Below are 20,332 nucleotides of genomic sequence, written 5' to 3'. Positions count from 1 at the left end.
GATGGGCGGGCTCTAATTCGACTCCTGTCCCCCCTCCTGCCGCTGTTCGCCGTCTTCCAGTCATGATTTACATGGAAGATGCCGCCCCACGCTGCTGGAGTCTCGCGCAGGCGCATTTTGCTGTGCCCCTTTCGCGGGGCTGAGCATAAAGTTTCCCTTGCGCGAGCGCCAGTGGTGTAGTTGCGCAGGCGCGAGATTATGGGCGGGTACAAGAATGACGCTGGTGAGGTCATACACAGCGCCGCCCATAATCTCGTGCCTGCGCAACTACATCACCAGTGCTCGCACAAGGGAAACTTTATGCTCAGCCCCGCGATAGGGGCACAGCGAAATGCGATTGCGCGAGACTCCAGCAACGTGCACGGTGTCATCCATGTAAATCATGACTAGGGGACGGCGAACAGCGGCAGGAGGGGGACAGGAGCCTAATTAGAGCCCGCCCATCTGACCAACCAAACTCATTTGCAGAGGAAACGGTAAGATTTTATAAAGTTCTTTTAGGGGTCTGCAAGGGGGGCCAGCAACAAGGTGCCCCTTCCTAGAATGCAGCCCAGGAGCTGCAGAAGGGGATACTTTTGGTTTAATAGCGAGAAAACTGGTGACAGGTTCCATTTAAGTCACTGTCTAACGTTTTGGGTTTTTCTTTGCAGAGAGCTGGTTACTCACTTCAAGAACTTTTCCATCTTTCTCGCAGTCAGTTCATGCAGCAGAGAACTCTGTCCTTGCAGGTTCTCGGACGTATTGTAATGAAGGTAAGAAAATGTAAAAACTGACCATACAAGTAAGGCTAAAGGCCGCTTTACACGCTGCGATATCGGTACCGATATCGCCAGCGTGGGTACCCGTCCCCATCTGTTGTGCGACACGGGCAAATCGCTGCCCGTGCCGCACAACATCGCCCAGACCCGTCACACATACTTACCTGCCCGGCGACATCGCTGTGACCGGCGAACCTCCTCCTTTCTAAGGGGGCGGTTCGTTCTGCGTCACAGCGACGTCACAGCTGCGTCATTGAACCGCCGCCCAATAGAAGCGGAGGGGCGGAGATGAACGGGACGTAACATCCCGCCCACCTCCTTCCTTCCGCATAGCGGCCCGGAGGCAGGTAAGGAGAGGTTCCTCGTTCCTGCGGCGTCACACGGAGCGATGTGTGCTGCCGCAGGAACGAGGAACAACTTCGTTACTGCTGCAGTAACGATAATTGAGAATGGACCCCCATGTCACCGATGAGCGATTTTGCACGTTTTTGCGACTGCAAAATCGCTCATCGGTGTCACATGCAATAACATCGCTAATGTGGCCGGATGTGCGTCACAAATTCTGTGACCCCAACGACTCCGCATTAGCGATGTCGCAGCGTGTAAAGCCCCCTTAAGTTCACATGTCCTGTGTTCATCCGTTAGATCGGATCCGTATTTTTAACATGGGAGTCTATGGACCTCATTGCTGTTTAGCCATGCGTTGTGCTTGCATTTGTAACGGATCCATTGCTTTCTTAAAAGATCTATAATAGACTAGCTGTACTACCCGGCTTCGCCCGGGTTAATAACTGCTGTTAACAAAATAGTCTATCTCTGTCACTTTCCCTGTCTGTCTCTTTCCCTCTCTTTCCCTGTCTGTCTCTTTCCCTCTGTCTCTTTCCCTGTGTCTGTCTCTTTGTTTGTCCCTTTACCTGTCTTTGTCTGTCTCTTTCCCTCTCTTTCCCTCTCTTTCCCTGTCTGACTGTTTCCCTGTGTCTGTCTCTGTCTCTTTGTCTGTGTCTGTCTCTTAACCTGTCTCTCTCTTTCCCTGTCTGTCTCTTTCCCTGTCAGTCTGTCTGTGTCTGTCTCTTCGTGTCTGTCTCTCACCCTGTCTATGTCTGTTTCTTACCCTGTCTGTGTCTGCCTCTTTCCCTGTCTGCGTCTGTCTCTTTCCCTGGCTGCATTGGGACACGCCAACATTCCATATAAGGGCGTGGCTGCGCATTCTTCTGAAGTTCTGGCTGCACTGTGGCTCCCAGCTCCATTCGCTTTAATGGAGGCAGATTTGTTGGCGAATAACTGTAAAGAGCGGGGTTAAACTTTCCCCTCAAAAATTATAAATTTTGTGGCTGTGACTGTGCAGATGCCAATACCGGACACACACACACACACACACACACACACACACACACACACACACACACACACCTTTATATATTAGATGATAATAGCAATCCGTTATTCCATTTTTCATAGACTCCACATGTTAAAAACGGATCTGGCCAACATCCATTATTTAACAACGGTCAAAAAGGTTGTTTGCAGAACTTATTTGCAAACAGATCTCTCACGGATCCATGATAACTGATTATTACAGGACATGTGAAGCCTGCCTAATAGAGACCAATCGGCCGACGTTTGTTTCCTCCGACCATTGTATAAACATGATCAAACAAAATGTTATTTCAGTGGTAAAAGCTACAAAAACTGTTGTGGGAAAGAAACGGGCCATGTCAATTGATAATTTTTGCTCATTTTTCATTGATTGCTGGTATAAAAATCATTGTTTTGTAGCAGTAGATTAAAGGGGTTAGCAGTTAAATAAGCCCCTAACATTGTCAATGACCGCTTGGTACAGGCAGTTTCTTTCGATGTAAAATGACCCAGCTCTTCAATGAGGAGCAGTCTGGTAGTACTTTGTGCCAGAATATGTTGACGTTCTACCTCCACTTTGTCCTCTCATAGGCCAAACAAGGAGAATTTGCCTCGGTTCTTAAGGGAAGCTTGCTTCACCTCTTGCTGGATGCGGGGTTCCTCTTCCTCCTGCGTTTCTCCATAGATGATGCCATAGAAAATGTGATTTCTGCATCTATTGGCGCTTTGCATTCCTTATTGGTATCACAAGAAGACGAGGTGAGTGGAAAATTGAGGTTTGACCAGAATCCTATGAGATGTAAATTGTTCTGCGTAGCATGAAATAAATGAAAATTGTTTTGTAGTCTGGTTTTATAATTGATTCATCTTCTGCAATTTCATTTTCTTCATCGTTCCTTATGGGAGACCCAGACCATGGGTGTATAGCTTCTGCCTCCGGAGGACACACAAAGTACTACACTCAAACGTGTAGCTCCTCCCTCCTAGCATATACACCCCCTGGTAGCCAGTCCTAGCCAGTTTCAATGCTTTGTGTTCAGGAGGTCACACACACACATGCATTCTCTGATTTTTGATTTTTGATTTTTTGGATTTCAAAGATTTGGAAGAAAAGCGGGTCCAGTCTGGACTCCCGGCATGTCCCTTCTCACCCCACTGTGTCGGCGGTGTTGTTAAGGTTGATTTTACAAGGCTGGAGCCTTCACATGCCGCGCTTTTTCACCATCCCCTGGGGCTCTGGCTTGAAGTGGGAGCCATCACGGTTCTCACTACTTTGCAGGAGACCGGTCTCCATCCGCAGCCCTGTCAGGATCCTGCCGGACGGAGCGCTCACCCCCCAGGGACCTGGCACCTGCGTCTCACAAGCTAAGTACTGAGACGTTATTACCACAGAAGGTGGTCTTTCCAGGGGTCCCTTGTACTTTATATATTGGGGAGAGTGTGTTATATGACTGTGTTAACATTTCCGGCCGGTTCTCCAGTTTTCACTGGAGAACCGCGCCGATGGTGCCTGCACGCTGGCCGCATGTTTAAATCTAGTCCCCGGCTTCGCCTGAGGCCTAGTTTCGGTTTCACTGCCCCTGCATGTCAGTCATGCAGAGGGACAGTGTGGCTCCGCCCAGCGGCTGTTCAGCACAGGGAACGGACACTCCTCACTGCGGAAAGATTCCCTCCCCTGTATACCTCATTTGCCCGCTCTCAGAGTAGGCCCCGCCCCCTCTCCTCGCTCCGGTCGCCATTTTCTCAGTGTTCTCAATGTCTGCATAGGCACAGAGATACCACGTTGTGACAAATGGGGGCCTGGGCTGGGGGATCTGGAGGGCACAGAGATGTCTCTATGTTAAACGGTCTGGCAAGCCACAACCTCCGGTTGTGCAGCTGCTTATATACTCTGTTTATATACTCTGCTGGGGGTTATTCTGGACAGAGCCCCCACTTCTGCAGCATGTCTCACATAAGAGCAAGACTGCAAGGCTGTTCTTAATATGCATGTAGACTCGTACTGCCTGTACCGAGCACATAAACACTCAGCCTGGAGGCTCATCAGTGGTCCCTCCAGCTGCTCCGGTGGTGCTGAGCATGCATTAGCCCCCTTCTCAGGGCGCTTCTGCTGCTACGGCTCGCTCAGCAAAGCTCACAGAGGACTCTTCATCTGGTCTCAGACCCCGTCCTCCTAAAATGGAGACGCAGGGTCCCCTGTCCTTCCCCGTCCCGCAGCTCTGATTCACGAGCTGACTCACTGGACGAGGAGGATGTCTTTACTAGGGGCTCGGACGCTACTTCATGTACCATTGATCTGTCCGAAGGTGATGCAGATGCTAATGATTTGATTGCGTCCATTATATTTGTACTGGACCTCAATCCGCCTGTATCAGGGGAGCATCCCCCTCTGGCAGAAAGGCATCAGTATACCTTAAAGAGAACAAGGAGTGTGTTCCTTAACCACTCCAGTTTTCAGGCCACTGTGACCAAGCCCAGGCTCTGCTCTGACAAACGCTTCCCAAAGCGTGGTTCTGATGACAGTTTTCCCCTTCCACCAGAGGTGGTCAAGGAGTGGGCTCATTCACCAAAGGTGGTCCCTCCGGTGTTTAGACTCTCAGCCCGGACCGTTGTATCAGTGGCTGATGGCTCCTCACTTAAGGTTTTGCTGTCCGCCAGGTTGTCCTTCTGGCCAAATCTGTATGGAGGCGGCAGGGGCCTCGTTCGCCCCGACTTTTGCAGCACTGTGGGCTTTCAAAGCCATCTCTGCTTCTCTAGAGGAGATGCATTCCCTCACTAGGGACTCTATGCCCGAAATGGTTGCCTTAACTTCCAGACTTCAGTCTTTTCATCCTATGCCATGTCTGCCATGCTGGAGACTCTCACCGCACTGCGGTGGCCTTGGCTAATTTCCTCGCTATCCGCAGGCTCCTGTGGCTTCGGAAGTGGAAGGCAGATGCTTCTAAAGAAGTTCCTTGCTGGGCTCCCTTTTGCTGGGACCAGACTATTCGGGAACAACTGGATGAAATTATTAAGGAAGCTCTTGGCGGGAAGAGTTCTTCCATGCCACAAACCTGTCCAGGGCAGGAATCAGTCGAGGTTTCGTTCTTTTCGTTCCTCCATCTGATCGTTCTCTAAGCCCTCGGCCTCGTCCACTAGCTCAGCCAAGGATCGTAAACCCAAATGGCGCACGAAGCCGCGTCCTCAGAAGACCGCAGGAGATGCTGCCACTAAGTCAGCCTCCTCCTGGCTATCTGGCCACGCCAGCAACGTCCTTGGTCGGTGGCAGGCTCTCCCACTTTGGCGACTTATGGTTTTAACACGTCTCCGATCAGTGGGTGCGGGATACCATCTCCCACGGCTACAGGATAGAATTCTATCCAGCCCGCCAAACAGATTTTTTCTGTCAACTCCCCCCTGCTCCAAGGCCGCCGCCTTCTCACAGGCTGTGGCATTCTTGCAGGCCAATGGAGTAATTGTACCGGTTCCCGACTGGGAACGGTTCTGAGATTTCTGCTTAAATCTATTCCTAGTCCCCGAAGAGGGCGGTGCCTTCCGACCTGGATCTCAAGCTTCTCATGCATGTTCAGGTGCGGCATTTTCGCATGGAGTCTCTGCGATCAATCAATGACCCAAGGAGATTCCCTAGCATCCATCGACATCAGAGATGCCTATCTGCATGTGCCAATCGCAGTTTCACACCAGCGTTGGCTACGTTTTGCAATCAGAGTGGTCCAATTCGTGGCTCTTCCCTTGGGGTTAGCCACGGCCCCTCGAGTATTCTCAAGGTCGGGGCAGCTGTGATTGCGTCCTGCACCTCTAGGGGTTGGCAGTGATCCTTTTGTCCTGGACGGCCTTCTAGTCTGGGCTTCATCCAGTGCAGACTGTTAGCGGAGTGCCTCGCTCACTCTCGCCACTCTAACCAATTCGGGTGGCTTGTCATTCTGTCCAAGTCCACTCTGACTTCCACCCAGAAGTTCACGTACCCAGGGACGCAATTCGAGACTCTGTCGGCACTTGTGAAGCTGCCCTTAGTCAAACAGCAGTCCCTCCGCTGGGTGTCGACGCCGTTCCATCAGGCACCTAATACAGGTGCTGGATCAGATGGTGGTGTCAATGGAAGCGATTCCCTTGCCCAGTTCCATCTCCGTCCTCTGCGGCTGGATATTTTCCGCTGTTGGAACAAGCGGACTTCCTCCTTCCACGGGGTGGTGGCTTCGCCACAGACCAGGGGCTCGTTTCAGTGGTGGCTTCGGCCCCTCTGTCTCAGGGACGCTCCTTCCTGGCCCCGTCCCGGGTGATCCTCACCAGGATGCTAGTCTATCCGGCTGGGGAGCAGTATATCTCCACCATGGAGCGCAGGGCACTTGGACTCTGTCCGAATCAGCCCTCTGGATCAATGTGCTGGAAATCAGAGCTGTGTTTCTAGCTCTCTAAGCCTTTCACCATCTGTTGGCAGCCAGGCACATTCGAGTCCAGTCAGACAACGCTACAGCGTTTGCCTACATCAACCTCCAGGGCGGGACACTCAGCCGCCTGGCAATGTTGGAGGTTCATCGCATTCTTCAGTGGACGGAGGACTCCTAGTCCACCATATCCGCAGCCCACATCCCAGACGTGGAAAACTGGGAGGCAGATTATCTCAGCCGTCAAACCGTGGCTCCACGATTCTCAGGTTTTTGCGGCAGACGCACTGGTTCAAGTTTGGTCCCAGCTTCATCTGTCTTACGTGTTTCACCCTCTAGTTCTTGCCCAGAGTCCTGCGCAAGATCAGAAAGGAGGGCCGTCGGGTCATTCTCATTACTCCAGACTGACCCAGGCAAGCTTGGTACCCTGACCTGCTCCGTCTGTCCGTAGAGGTGCCATGGCATCTCCCGGACTGTCCAGACCTTCTCTCACGAGGTCCGTCTTTCCGCCAGAATCCTGCGGCTCTCAGATTGACGGCGTGGCTTTTGAGTCCTGGATCTTGACGACTTCTGGTATCCCTCCTGAAGTCATCTCCACTATGACTCGAGCTCGGAAGTATCCTTTGGCCTTTTTGGCCTTGCCGACCCTCCTGTCCCTTCTACAGTCCGGTCTGCAGCTAGGACTATCCCTCAATTCCCTTAAGGGACAGGTCTCGGCTCTGTCAGTTTTGTGCCAGCGGCGTCTCGCCCGGCTGGCTCAGGTGCGCTCCTTCATGCAGGGCGCATCTCACATCATTCCGCCTTACCGGCGGCCTTTGGAGCCCTGCGACCTTAATCCGGTCCTCACGGCTTCCGGAAACCCCCCTTTGAGCCTCTTAGGGAGGTTTCTTTGTTTCGTCTTTCACAGAAAGTGGTCTTTCCAGTGGCCATAACTTCCCTCAAGAGAGTCTCTGTTTTGGCTGCACTCTCTTCGGAGTCACCCCTTTTTTTGGTTTTTCATCAAGACAAGGTGGTTCTCCGTCCGACTCCGGACTTTCTCCCTAAGGTGGTTGCTGCTTCCACCTTAACCGGGGCATTTTCCCTGCCTTCCTTTTGTCCGGCTCCTGTTCATCGCTTTGAAAAGGCGTTGCATACTCTGGATCTGGTGCGGGCGCTCCAGATCTATGTGTCTCGCACCGCTGTTCTTAGGCGGTGCACCTCTCTTTTGTGCTGACCACTGGTCAGCGTAAGGGCCTCTCGGCATCTAAGCCGACCCTGGCTCGTTGGATTAGGTCGGCCATTTCTGATACCTACCAGTGTACTCAAGTGCCTCTCCCGCCGGGGATCAAGGCACACTTGACCAGAGCTGTCGGTGCCTCTTAGGCTTTCAGGCCCAGGCTACGGCTCAGCAGGTCTGTCAGACTGCCACTTGGATTAGTCTGCATACCTTTTCGACGCACTACCAAGTGCATGCTCATGCTTCGGCAGATGCGAGCTTGGGCAGACGCATCCTTCAGGCGGCTGTTGCCCATTTGTGAAGTTAGGTTTCGCCTACTTCTCAGTTTTTCTGTTTATTCCCACCCATGGACTGCTTTGAGACGTCCCATGGTCTGGGTCTCCCATAAGGAACGATGAATAAAAAGAGAATTTTGTTACTTACCGTAAATTCTTTTTCTTATAGTTCCGACATGGGAGACCCAGCTCCCTCCCTGTTGCCTGTTGGCAGGTTTCTTGTTCCGTGTGTTTTAACCGGCTGTTGTTGTTGTAGACAGAGGTTCCGGTTGTTCCGGGTTTTGCTCTGTCTCTACTTGTGGGTGGATGTCCTCCTTCAGCTTTTGCACTAAACTGGCTAGGACTGGCTACCAGGGGGTGTATATGCTAGGAGGGAGGAGCTACACGTTTGAGTGTAGTACTTTGTGTGTCCTCCGGAGGCAGAAGCTATACACCCATGGTCTGGGTCTCCCATGTCGGAACTATAAGAAAAAGAATTTACGGTAAGTAACAAAATTCTCTTTGCTTCAAACATGGCAGCTCAGCTCTGCCGCAGATGGACACGGTCTGTCCTACAGAAGTGTGCCATCCTATGTAGCTTGTCTATCAATTTAAACTTCTGAACATAATCCTAAGCCTCACTTACGTAAAGAAAATTTTAGCATTATATGCCATATGTATTAGCAGTACAGGCAATGTGCATTTAGCTCTGTAATCTATCATGTATTGTGTTTTTGAAGTACCGTATTTTCTGGATTATAAGATGCACTTTCCCCTCCCCAAAACTGGGGGTAAAAAGGGGCTGCATCTTACAATGCAGATATGGCTTACCAGGGCGGTGGTGGTGGAGCGGGTTGATAGGAGGCAGGGTCGGCTATACTGAGGCCTCAGTGTAACGGCTCAGGATAGTCACAGGACAAGGTGGCTCGGCGGCGGGTGCATTGATCTATCTGCAGGCTCCATTGAATCGCCCACGGTTGACCTGATGGACTTCAAGAAAATGGCCCCGCAGGCGGCTCGTGTGCAGATTAACGCAATGGACTTCAAGAAAATGGCCACGGAGTCCTATCTGCGCACACTCTGCCTCCACAGCCGTGTTCTTGAACTCCTTCTCGTCAAACATGGGCGATTCAACAGAGCCCGCAGTCAGATCAATGGCACCTGCCGCTGAAACACCCTGTCCTGTGAGCCTTCTGAGTTGCTCCACTGTAGTGACACCTCCGCAGCCTGCCGGCAGATCAATGGTGCCTGTCTCCACCGTGACACCTCCACAGCCTGCCAGCAGATCAATGGCGTCCAGCGCGACACCCCCAAGCCCGCAGTATCGCCGACCCTCCTGAACCACATCACCCCTTCCTCTGAGCCTGCAGCATCGATAACCCTTTGTTCACTGACCCTCCTGAACCACATCACCCCTTCCTCTGAGCCCGCAGCATCGCTGACCCTTTGTTCACTGACCCTCCTGAACCGCAACACCTCTTCCTCTGAGCCCGCAGCATCGCTGACCCTTTGTTCACTGATCCTCCTGAACCACAACACCTCTTCCTCTGAGCCCGCAGCATCGCTGCCCGGCCTTCTGTGACCTTCTTGAGCCGCTCCATCACCGCCACTCCCCCCTGGTGAGCATTAGGATAAAGATGCACTAAGATTATAAGACAGACTCTCATTTTAACATTAAAAATTATATTTTCCTTCTCTATATTTGGGGGACATCTTATAAAATGTAAAATACGGTAAGTTAGAAAACATTGCTCAGTAAAACCGATGACCTTGATGTAGTCTTCAAAGAGAAGTACAACTATAGGATGAGTTACATGATTAATTATACCTATTCCAAGTCCATCAATTATTGTTAAAGTCGTTTCCAGGAGAAAAGGGGTCTCTGGTTCCAGAAAATATCTGTTATGCAGTCCAGTTTGTTTACAAATGAACTGTACTTTACTCGCCCTCCCCAGGTCCAGCAAAGAATCTCCGCTTCTACTCCCTGAGTTTATTGTTGTCTGCAGTGCTGACAACATGTCGATTGCGCTGCAGCCAGTCAGTGATCTATTCTTTTTTTTTTTTTTTTTTTCCTTGCAGGAATACTTGGATAAGAGTTTTTCTTGGTATCAAGGGACAAAAGTGTTTCCTTTCATACCAAATCCAGAGGAGGAGGAGGAAGAGGAGGATGAAGATGAATTAGAGACAGACATCAACAAAACCATGAGAAAAGAGGTCAAACAAAAGGATAAAGAAGAAAAGAAAGCGGACTCTGATGTCGCTCGATATGATGCCATTAAGGTGAGACAGAGATTCAGTGATACGATGTAATGTGTCTCACCCTACATATATTTGTCTCACTGATTGCATCTTTAGATGTTAAATGAATAGCCGTTTTAGCGCCCAATGTAGTAGAGCTCTATGTTGTGCTGTTCCTCTGTTATTCCTCCTGGGAATGCATGAAAAATTTGACAGCAATTATGCCTATTACTAATCACACTGCCCCTATATTATCAGTGCTGACAGTCGAAGTCTTTGTAGGAATCGACCATTGACAAGGGAAATGGTAACACCCAGTTGTTAATTAATTCTCATGTTTTAAAGTGGCGAAAATGAGGAGCACAATGCAGAGGATTACAAAAAAATGCTTTTTTTTTTTACTTTTTTTTTTTTTCCTGTTACAAAAATACAAGTCTTTGCCAGACAGACATGTCAGGAGAGCAGACAGGTCCTCTCCACAGAGCTTATTCTCTACCCCTGAGCAGCTGTCCCCCTTTACTAGACAAATAATGTGATCTTGATCATGCACAATGGCATCATTAGGCCCAGACATCAGTCACTGGGGTGGGTGAACATATATTGTAATGTGCTTGAGATACCCCTGGGGATCCCATATTAAACCCAGATACAGTGCCTTACGAAAGTATTTGGCCCCCTTGAATTTTTCAACCTTTTCCCACATTTCAGGCTTCAAATATAAAGATAAAAAATGTTGTTGTTGATTCTTCACCATAACATTAAATGGGACACAATTGTGAAGTTGAACGAAATTTATTGCTTATTTTAAACTTCTGTAAAAAAGAATACACTGAAAATTGGGACAGGGAAGGAAAATATCCAGCATCCAGTTCCAGAATTCTTTAAAAAACTTAAATTTTATTCAAAATTCATTAAAATTTCATGTTCTTTAGTCTGGGCTCAGACTTAGGCGGGCTTTGCACACTACGACATCGCAGGTGCGATGTCGGTGGGGTCAAATTGAAAGTGACGCACATCCGGCATCGCATGCGACATCGTAGTGTGTAAAGCCTAGATGATACGATTAACGAGCACAAAATCGTCGTAATCGTATCATCGGTGCAGCGTCGGCGTAATCCATAATTACGCTGACGTGACAGTCCGATGTTGTTCCTCGCTCCTGCGGCAGCACACATCGCTGTGTGTGAAGTCACAGGAGCGAGGAACATCTCCTACCGGCGTCACCACGGCTTCCGTAGGATATGCGGAAGGAAGGAGGTGGGCGGGATATTTACATCCTGCTCATCTCCGCCCCTCCGCCGCTATTGGCCGCCTGCCGTGTGATGTCGCTATGACGCCGCACGACCCGCCCCCTTAGGAAGGAGGCGGGTCGCCAGCCAGAGCGACGGTCGCAGGGCAGGTGAGTGCATGTGAAGCTGGCGTAGCGATAATTTTCGCTACGCCAGCTGTCACAAGATATCGTACCTTCGACGGGGGCGGGGACTACCGCGTGCGACATCGCAGCATCGGCTTGCTATGTCGCAACGTGCAAAGCCCGCCTAAGGACGCACATGTCCGAAACGCGTATCCAACAATACATTGCCATGATGCGTTTTTTATCATGAATAAGAAACATGAAATTTTAATGAATTTTGAATAAAATGTAAGTTTTTTTTAAAGAATTCTGGAACTGGATATTTTACTTCCCTGAATCTGGCTGTAGTGAGGTCTTACTACTTCAATTCCGTGCACCGTTCTGGCGAAAACAGGAATCTCCTAAAAAAGGGTGAGCTGGTTTTTCTCCTTTCTTACTACTGAAAATTGGGACATGGAATATTATTCGTCCCCTCTCTGAATGATCCAATGTTGTCCTAAATGATTGATGATGATAAATATAAGCCCCTTGTGTGTAATCAAGTCTCTGTATAAATGCACCTGCTCTGTGATACTCTCTGTGCTTTAAACAGAACATTGAGACTATCATGGAGACCAAGGAACACAATAGGCAGGTCCGTGATACTGTTGTGGAGAAGTTTAAAGCCGGTTTTGGTTACAAAAAGATTTCCACAACTTTAAACATCCCAAAAAGCACTGTGCAAGCGATCATATTGAAATGGAAGGAATATTATACCACTGCAAATCTACCAAGACCCGACCGTCCATCCAAACTTTCATCTCAAACAAGGAGAAGACTGATCAGAGATGCAGCCAAGAGGCCCATGATCACTCTGGATGAGCTGCAGAGATCTACAGCTGAGGTGGGAGAGTCTGTCCATAGGACAACAATCAGTCGTACACTGCACAAATCTGACCTTTATGGAAAAGTGGCAAGAAGAAAGCCATTTCTCAGATATCCATAAAAAGTGTTGTTTAAAGTTTGCCACAAGCCACCTGGGAGACACCAAACATGTGGAAGAAGGTGCTCTGGTCAGATGAAACCAAAATCGAACTTTTGGGGCACAATGCCAAACAATATGTTTGGTGTAAAAGCAATACAGCTCATCACCCTGAACACACCATCCCCACCGTCAAACATGGTGGTGGCAGCATCATGGTTTGGGCCTGCTTTTCTTTAGCAGGGACAGGGAAGATGGTTAAAATTGATGGGACAATGGATGGAGCCAAATACAGGACCATTCTTGAAGAAAACCTGTTGGAGTCTGCAAAAGACCTGAGACTGGGACGGAGATTTGTCTTCCAACAAAACAATGATCCCAAACATAAAGCAAAATCTACAATGGAATGGTTCACAAATAAACGTATCCAGGTGTTAGAATGGCCAAGTCAAAGTCCAGACCTGAACCCAATCGAGAATCTGTGGAGAGAGCTGAAAACTGCTGTTCCCAAATGCCTCCATCCAACCTCACTCAGCTCCAGCTGTTTACAAAGGAAGAATGGGCAAGAATTTCAGTCTCTCGATGTACAAAACTGATAGAGACATACTAAGCGACTGCAGCTGTAATCACCGCAAAAGGTGGCGCTACAAAGTATTAACTTATAGGGGGCGAATAATATTGCACGCCCCAATTTTCAGTTTATTATTTTTTATAAAAGTTTAAAATAAGCAATGCATTTCATTCTACTTCACAATTGTGTCCACTTGTTGATTCTTCACCATAACATTAACATTTTTTTATCTTTTATGTCTGAAGCCTGAAATGTAGGAAAAGGTTGAAAAGGGGCTGAATACTTTCGCAAGGCACTGAATATTTTAGCTTAAAGGGAATCTGTCAGCAGGTTTTTTATGCCTCTTCTGAGATCAGCATAATGTAACCAAAGAGATCCTGAATCCAACGATGTATCACTTAGATTACTTGGTGCATCCGGTCTGTGTTATCCCTTGTAGCTTGCATAGAAAAATCCTTATAATTGCAAGCACTCTGGCAAACATATCCCACAGAATATTGTAAGTAACAAAATAATTGCATATATTATATAATATTAACCCCTTAACGACCTTTGACGTACTGGGTTCGTCACGGTGACATGGTGCTAAACGACCCATGACGTACCCAGTACGTCATGGCGAAATCGCGGTCCCGGAGCCCCGGGGAGTCCAATTTCTTTGATTAAACGGTAGATTCGGGAAGGAGGGGACCTCTGCCTGACCTCAGGAGGGGTGGTGCCTCCTCCCCGAACCTACAGAGGCTGTGATTGGCTGACAAACGCCGCTCAGCCAATTACAGTCACTGTAATGTTCCAGCCATTGAAAATGGCTGGAACATTTAAATCCAGCCCTGATCAGTGCTGCTGTAGCACTGGCCATTGGCTGGAGCTGGGTGATCGGTGCTTCACCCGCCCCCAGCTCTGATTGGAGAGACCGGTCTTGTGACCGATTTCTCCAATCAATGTGAATCTGGGGCCTGTGACCGTCCCTGGAAGGTGAGGAGAGCGGTCTCTGCGGGTGCCCATCGGTAAGTTGCTGCCCCCACCGCCCGCCCCTGTCCCCGATCGCCCTGCCAGCCCCGCCGCTGTCTCCCATCGCCCCGCCTGCTACCGCCAGCCCCGCCGCTGTCTCCGATCGCCCCGCCCGCCTCGGCCGCCACCGCCGCTGTCTCCGATCGCCCCGCCCGCAGCGCCCGCCACCCGCGCCCGCCACCGCCAGCCCCTCCGCGGGTCCAATCGCCACCACCAGCCCCGCCGCTGTCTCCGATCGCCCCGCCCGCCACCGCCAGCCCCGCCGCGGCTCCGATCGCCACCGCCAGCCCCGCCGCTGTCTCCGATCGCCCCGCCGCTGCTCCCGATCCACTGCTGTCCCCGCCGCCACGCTCGCCACTGTCCCCGCCGCCACGCTCGCCACTGTCCCCGCCGCCACGCTCGCCACTGTCCCCGCCGCTGCTCCCGATCCACCGCCGCCACGCTCGCCACTGTCCCCGCCGCCACGCTCGCCACTGTCCCCGCCGCTGCTCCCGATCCACCGCTGTCCACGCCGCCACTGTCCCCGCCACCGCTCCCGATCCACCGCTGTCCCCGCCGCCGCTCCCGATCCACCGCTGTCCCCGCCGCCACGCTCGCCACTGTCCCCGCCGCCGCTCTCGCCACTGTCCCCGCCGCCGCTCTCGCCACTGTCCCCGCCGCCGCTCTCGCCACTGTCCCCGCCGCCACGCTCGCCACTGTCCCCGCCGCCGTCGCACCCACCTTTTTCAGCCGCTGCTGCCCCCGAATCGGCTCCCACTGTTCCCGATCGGCGGCCGCCGCCGCCTCCTTCATCGGCTGCCCCTTCTCCATCGCCACTACACCTCCTATCCCTCCATATGCTGCAAGCCACCCTCCCCCCACATGTGGGGGGAGGGTGGCTTGCAGCACATGTGGGGGGAGGGTGGCTTGCAGCACATGTGCTGCAAGCCACCCTCCCCCCACATGTGCTGCAAGCCACCCTCCCCCCTCCATGTTCTGGGGGCCACCCTCCCCCCCGGGGGCCCCCCCTCCTCCATGTGCCATCTCTCTCTCCCATCAGACTCTGCCCCCCTCCCCGATCTGCTGCCTGCTCTCTCCCATCCTCTTCATCTACTGCCCCCTCTCACCCTCCTCAATCTGTTGCCTCCTTCATCTGCTGCCTCTTCTGTCTGCTGTGATCCTGCTGCCTAGATCCATCCTGTAAGGTAGGTATCCCCATCTCACCTCCCTCCCCCCCCATCCTCCGCCGCTCCTCCATCCGCTGCGCCATTTCCCATCATCCATCCGCTGCGCCCTTTCCCATCCTCTGCCGCTCCTCCTCCCGCTGCGCCCTTTCCCATCTTCCATCCGCTGCGCCCTTTCTCATCTGCCGCCCCGCCCTCTCGCATCGCATTATCCAGCGCAGTTGCTCGCTTCCAGACTGCAGTGGATGATGCGATGCGAGACTCGTGCATTGCTCTCACGTTTGGCACTGGTCTTAGTGGCAGGCGCTCATATTTTTTTTTTATTATTCATTTTTTTTACTGATGTCTGTATTTTTTGTTTCGCCAAACTAATTTTTTTGTATGGGGGGGGGTCTAGTTTCCAAAATGGGATCACATGTGGGGGAGCTCCATTGTTTAGGCACCTCAGGGGGTCTCCAAATGCAACATGGCGTCTGCTAATAATTCCAATCAATTTTACTGTGAAATGGCGCTCCTTCTCTTCTGAGCCCCGCCGTACGCCCAAACAATTGATTTCCACCACATATGAGGTACCTGTGTACTCAGGAGAAATTGCACAATACATTTTATGGTGCATTTTTTCCTGATACCCTTGTGAAAAAAAGCTACCTGTTTGAAAAAACAATTTTGTGGTAAAAAAAAGAATAAAATATTTTCACGGCTGAACATTACAAACGTTTGTGAAGCCTCCAGGGGTTCAAAGTGCTCACTAAACAGCTAGATAAATTCCATGAGGGGTCTAGTTTCCAAAATGGGGTCAATTGTGGGGGAGCTCCATTGTTTAGGTACTTCAGGGGGGTCTCCAAACGCAACATGGCGTCCGCTAATAATTCCAACCAATTTTGCTGTGAAATGGCGCTCCTTGCCTTCCGAGTCCTGCTGTGTGCCCAAACATTTGATTTCCACCACATATGAGGTATCTGCATACTCAGGAGAAAATGCACAATACATTTTATGGTGCATTTTTTCCTGATACCCTTGTGATAAAAAAAGCTACCTGGTTGAAGCAACAGTTTTGTTGTAAAAAAAAAATTTTTTCTTTTCACGGCTCAACGTTATAAACTTCTGTGAAGCCCCCAGGGGTTCAAAGTGCACATCAAACATCTAGAAAAATTATTTGAGGGCTCTAGTTTCCAAAATGGGGTCACTTATGGGGGAGCTCCATTGTTTAGGCACCTCAGGGAGTCTTCAAACCCGACATGGCGTCCGCTAATGAGTGCAGCTAATTTTGCACTCAAAAATTCAAATGGCGCTCCTTGCCTTCCGAGTCCTGCCGTGTGCCCAAACATTTGATTTCCACCACATATGAGGTATCTGCGTACTCAGGAGAAAATGCACGATACATTTTATGATGCATTTTTCCGGATACCCTTGTGACAATACTAATTTTTATGGCTAAAGTAACATTTTTGTGTTTAAAAAAGTAAAATTTCTTTGTCGCTCTATTGGGAGACCCAGACAATTGGGTGTATAGGCTATGCCTCCGGAGGCTGCACAAAGTATTACACTTAAAAGTGTTAAGCCCCTCCCCTTCTGCCTATACACCCCCCGTGCTCTCACGGGATCCTCAGTTTTTTTTGCTTTGTGCGAAGGAGGCAGACCTGCACACATAGCTCCACAGATTAGTCAGCAGCAGCTGCTGACTATTTCGGATGGAAGAAAAGAGGGCCCATATAGGGCCCCCAGCATGCTCCCTTCTCACCCCACTTTTGTCGGCGGTGTTTGTTAAGGTTGAGGTATCCATTGCGGGTACGGAGGCTGGAGCCCACATGCTGTTTTCCTTCCCCATCCCCCTTAGGGCTCTGGGTGAAGTGGGATCCAGGATCGGTCTCCAGGCACTGAGACCGTGCTTCATCCACAACTCTTGAGGAGCCTGCTGGATAGGAGCCGGGTATCGATCAGGGACAGGGCCCTGCATCTTTGAGGTACTCTGTGTCCCCGTGGGGACCGCGCACAGCAGCACTCCAGCATTGCTGGGTGTGCTAGTGCACCGGGGACTGCGGCGCTGACCGCCTTTGGTGCCATTATACACTGCAGCGGTGCTGAGTGTATTTGTGTATGGGGACGGCCGCGCTGACCGCCGCCGCCATTATTTTTACTGAGGCGCGGCTGGGACTTGTAGTGCGCCGGGGACTCTGCGCTGGCCGCGCTTTTACGGCGGCCGCGCTTATAACTAGAGTCCCCGGCTTTTTGGGCCTAGTCTCCGTTCTTCCTGCCCTCAGCCCTGCCAGTCAGGGGAAGGGCGGGTCGCTGCACAGGACGAGCAGCACTGAGGGCTGGAGCATGCTTTGCATACTCCACCCCCCTCACTGTGCACACTGTGACTCCAACTCCCGCACTTTCTCGGTCACGCCCACGACTCCCTCATCTCCTCAGGACGCCGGCAGCCATTACTGTCAGCTCCTAGGACGCTGCAGAGGGGAGACAAACTCTGGGGGACCCAGGCACGAGTTCAGGGGGCCACACAACCGCTTTAAGCGGGCGGTAAGCAGCACCTGAGGTGCTGATTTCACTGGTGTAGTAGTGTGTTTAGAGTTTATATCTTTGCTATACTTTACACTGTATGGTGCACAGTCAATTTTCTGGTCATATACCCTGTGGTGTGGCTCAAGGGGCAACAAAACACAGGCTTACTACGCTGCCAGCGCCGCATGTGCAAACCGGCAGGTTCCATTGACCCTCATGGTGGACCCCTGTGGCATTTGTTCTGGCCTCTGCTCAAGGGGTCCCAGGGACAACAACCAAACAGATCCAGGTGACAGGGACGGAGTTTGCAGTTTTTACTGACAGACTTTCTGAGACTATGGCTAAAATACTAGAAGCTTGCAGTCCAGACTGGTATCTCAGACCATGGGCACTGTACAATCACTGCCCTCTATTCCCCTCAGTTGGAACAACAATGTTCCCCCGGGGTGTCTCATAGGTCCCAGGGTGAAGTCTCTGACACGGACCGCAGTCCCAGACCGCCTAGGCGAGCTCGCTTAGACACCCCCTCGACCTCATCACATTGTTCAGGGTCTCAGAGAAATGACTCTCTGTATCAGAAGAGGAGGTAGCTGATCAGGATTCTGATCCTGATGCCGCTCTCTACCTTGATATCCCTGAGGCGGACGCCATAGTGAATGCTCTTATTGCGTCCATAAACATGATGCTGGATGTTTCTCTCTCAGCTCCTCCAGCAGAGGGGTCACCTTCTCAAGGTCCCCCAAGAGTACAGCGAGTAGGTTTCTGGATCACTCTGACGTCTCAGAGGCAGTCCAGACACACCGAGTTTGTCCGGATAAGCGTTTCTTCCAAGCGCTTTAAGGATACACTTTATCCCTTCCCCCCTGACGTGGTCAGGGCTGGACTCAGTGTCCCAAGGTGGATTCTCCAATCTCTAGACTGGCGGCTAGATCCATAGTGGCAGTTGAAGATGGGGATTCGCTCAGGGATGCCACTGACAGACAGATGGAGCTCTGGTTGAAATCCATCTATGAAGCCATCGGCGCGCCTTTTGCTCCAGCATTCGCAGCCGTATGGGCGCTCCAAGCTATTGCAGCGGGTCAGGCGCAAATTGACGCACTCACACTTACGTCTGCGCCGCAAGTGGCGTCTGTAACCTCTCAAACTTCGGCATTGCGTCCTACGCTATTAATGCTGTCCTGGACTCTGCGAGCCGTACGGCGGTTGCAGCCGACAATTCGGTGGCAATACGCAGGGCCCTGTGGCTTCGGGAATGGAAGGCAGATTCAGCTTCCAAAAAAGTGCTTAACCGGTTTGCCATTTTCTGGCGACCGTTTGTTTGGTGAGAGGCTGGATGAAATCATCAACCAATCCTGGGAAAGGAAACATCCTTACCCCAGACCAAACCAAGATTACCCCAACAGAGAATGGGACAGTCGAGGTTTCGGTCCTTTCCGGGCGCTGGCAGGTCCCAATTCTCCTCGCCCAAACGTCCTCAGAAGGGTCAGAGGAACTCCGATCCATGGCGGTCTAAGGCACGCCCTTAAAAGACCGCCGGAGGTGCCGCCACCAAGGCGGCTTCCTCATGACCTACGGCCCTCACACCGCATCCTCGGTCGGAGGCAGGCTCTCCCGCCTTTCAGACATTTTGCTGCCACAGGTTAAGGACCGTTGGGTGAGAGACATTCTGTCTCACGGTCACAGGATAGAGTCAACTCTCGTCCTCCGACTTGATTTTTCAGAACATCCCCGCCTCCCGAGCGAGCCGATGCTCTTCTGCAGGCGCTGGGCACTCTGAAGACAGAAGGAGTGGTGATCCCGGTTCCTCTTCAGCAACAGGGTCACGGTTTTTACTCCAACCTGTTTGTGGTCCCAAAGAAGGACGGATCTTTCCGTCCTGTCCTGGACCTAAAACTGCTCCACAAACATGTTAAAGCCAAGCGGTTCAGGATGGAATCCCTCCGCTCCGTCATCGCCTCAATGTCCCAAGGAAATTTCCTTGCATCGATCGATATCAAGGAGGCTTATCTCCACGTACTTATTGCTCCAGAGCATCAGCGCTTCCTGCGCTTCGCCATCGGAGATGAACACCTGCAGTTTGTGGCACTGCCGTTCGGCCTGGCGACAGCCCCACAGGTTTTCACCAAGGTCATGGCTGCAGTACTTGCGATCCTCCACTCTCAGGGTCACTCGGTGATCCCTTACTTAGACGATCTGCTGGTCAAGGCTCCCTCTCAAGAGGCATGCCAGCACAGCCTCACCGCTACTCTGGATACTCTCCAGACTTTCGGGTGGATCATCAATTTTCCAAAGTCAAATCTGACACCGGCCCAATCGCTGACATATCTTGACATGGAGTTGTCATACCCTCTCAGCGATAGTGAAGCTTCTGCTGAACAAACACCGTTCACTACAGACGGGGGTGCAATCTCTAGGTCAGTCACTCCCCTTGAGGCGCCCCACTCACTTCCTCGGGAAGATGGTGGCAGCAATGGGGGCAGTCCCTTTCACGCAGTGTTCATCAGCGTCCTCTCCAAAGGGACTCCTACGCAAGGAGACAGGAAACCGACATTCCTCAACA

The 20,332-nt window shown here is 51.4% G+C and overlaps 1 protein-coding gene across 3 annotated transcripts in view; it reads left to right on the top strand.

The window, feature by feature from the left end:
* The window catches only part of RPAP1 (RNA polymerase II associated protein 1), a 336,543-nt gene that overhangs the window by 85,865 nt on the left and 230,346 nt on the right, over positions 1 to 20,332 (top strand). For all 3 annotated transcript variants that reach the window (XR_012727659.1, XR_012727658.1, XM_075330058.1), the window contains exons 10-12: positions 651 to 752; positions 2,706 to 2,873; positions 10,049 to 10,249. Coding sequence is in view for 1 of the 3 variants with exons in the window: in XM_075330058.1 (XP_075186173.1) it covers positions 651 to 752; positions 2,706 to 2,873; positions 10,049 to 10,249 (471 nt within the window). In the remaining 2 variants the exon portion in view is untranslated. The remainder of the gene's footprint in view (positions 1 to 650; positions 753 to 2,705; positions 2,874 to 10,048; positions 10,250 to 20,332) is intronic.

This window comes from Anomaloglossus baeobatrachus, chromosome 12 (assembly GCF_048569485.1).
Source record: "Anomaloglossus baeobatrachus isolate aAnoBae1 chromosome 12, aAnoBae1.hap1, whole genome shotgun sequence".
NCBI classification, from domain to species: Eukaryota; Metazoa; Chordata; class Amphibia; order Anura; family Aromobatidae; genus Anomaloglossus; species Anomaloglossus baeobatrachus.
Note: the sequence above shows the minus strand (reverse complement) of the source record. Positions and strands in the feature narration are given on the sequence as shown.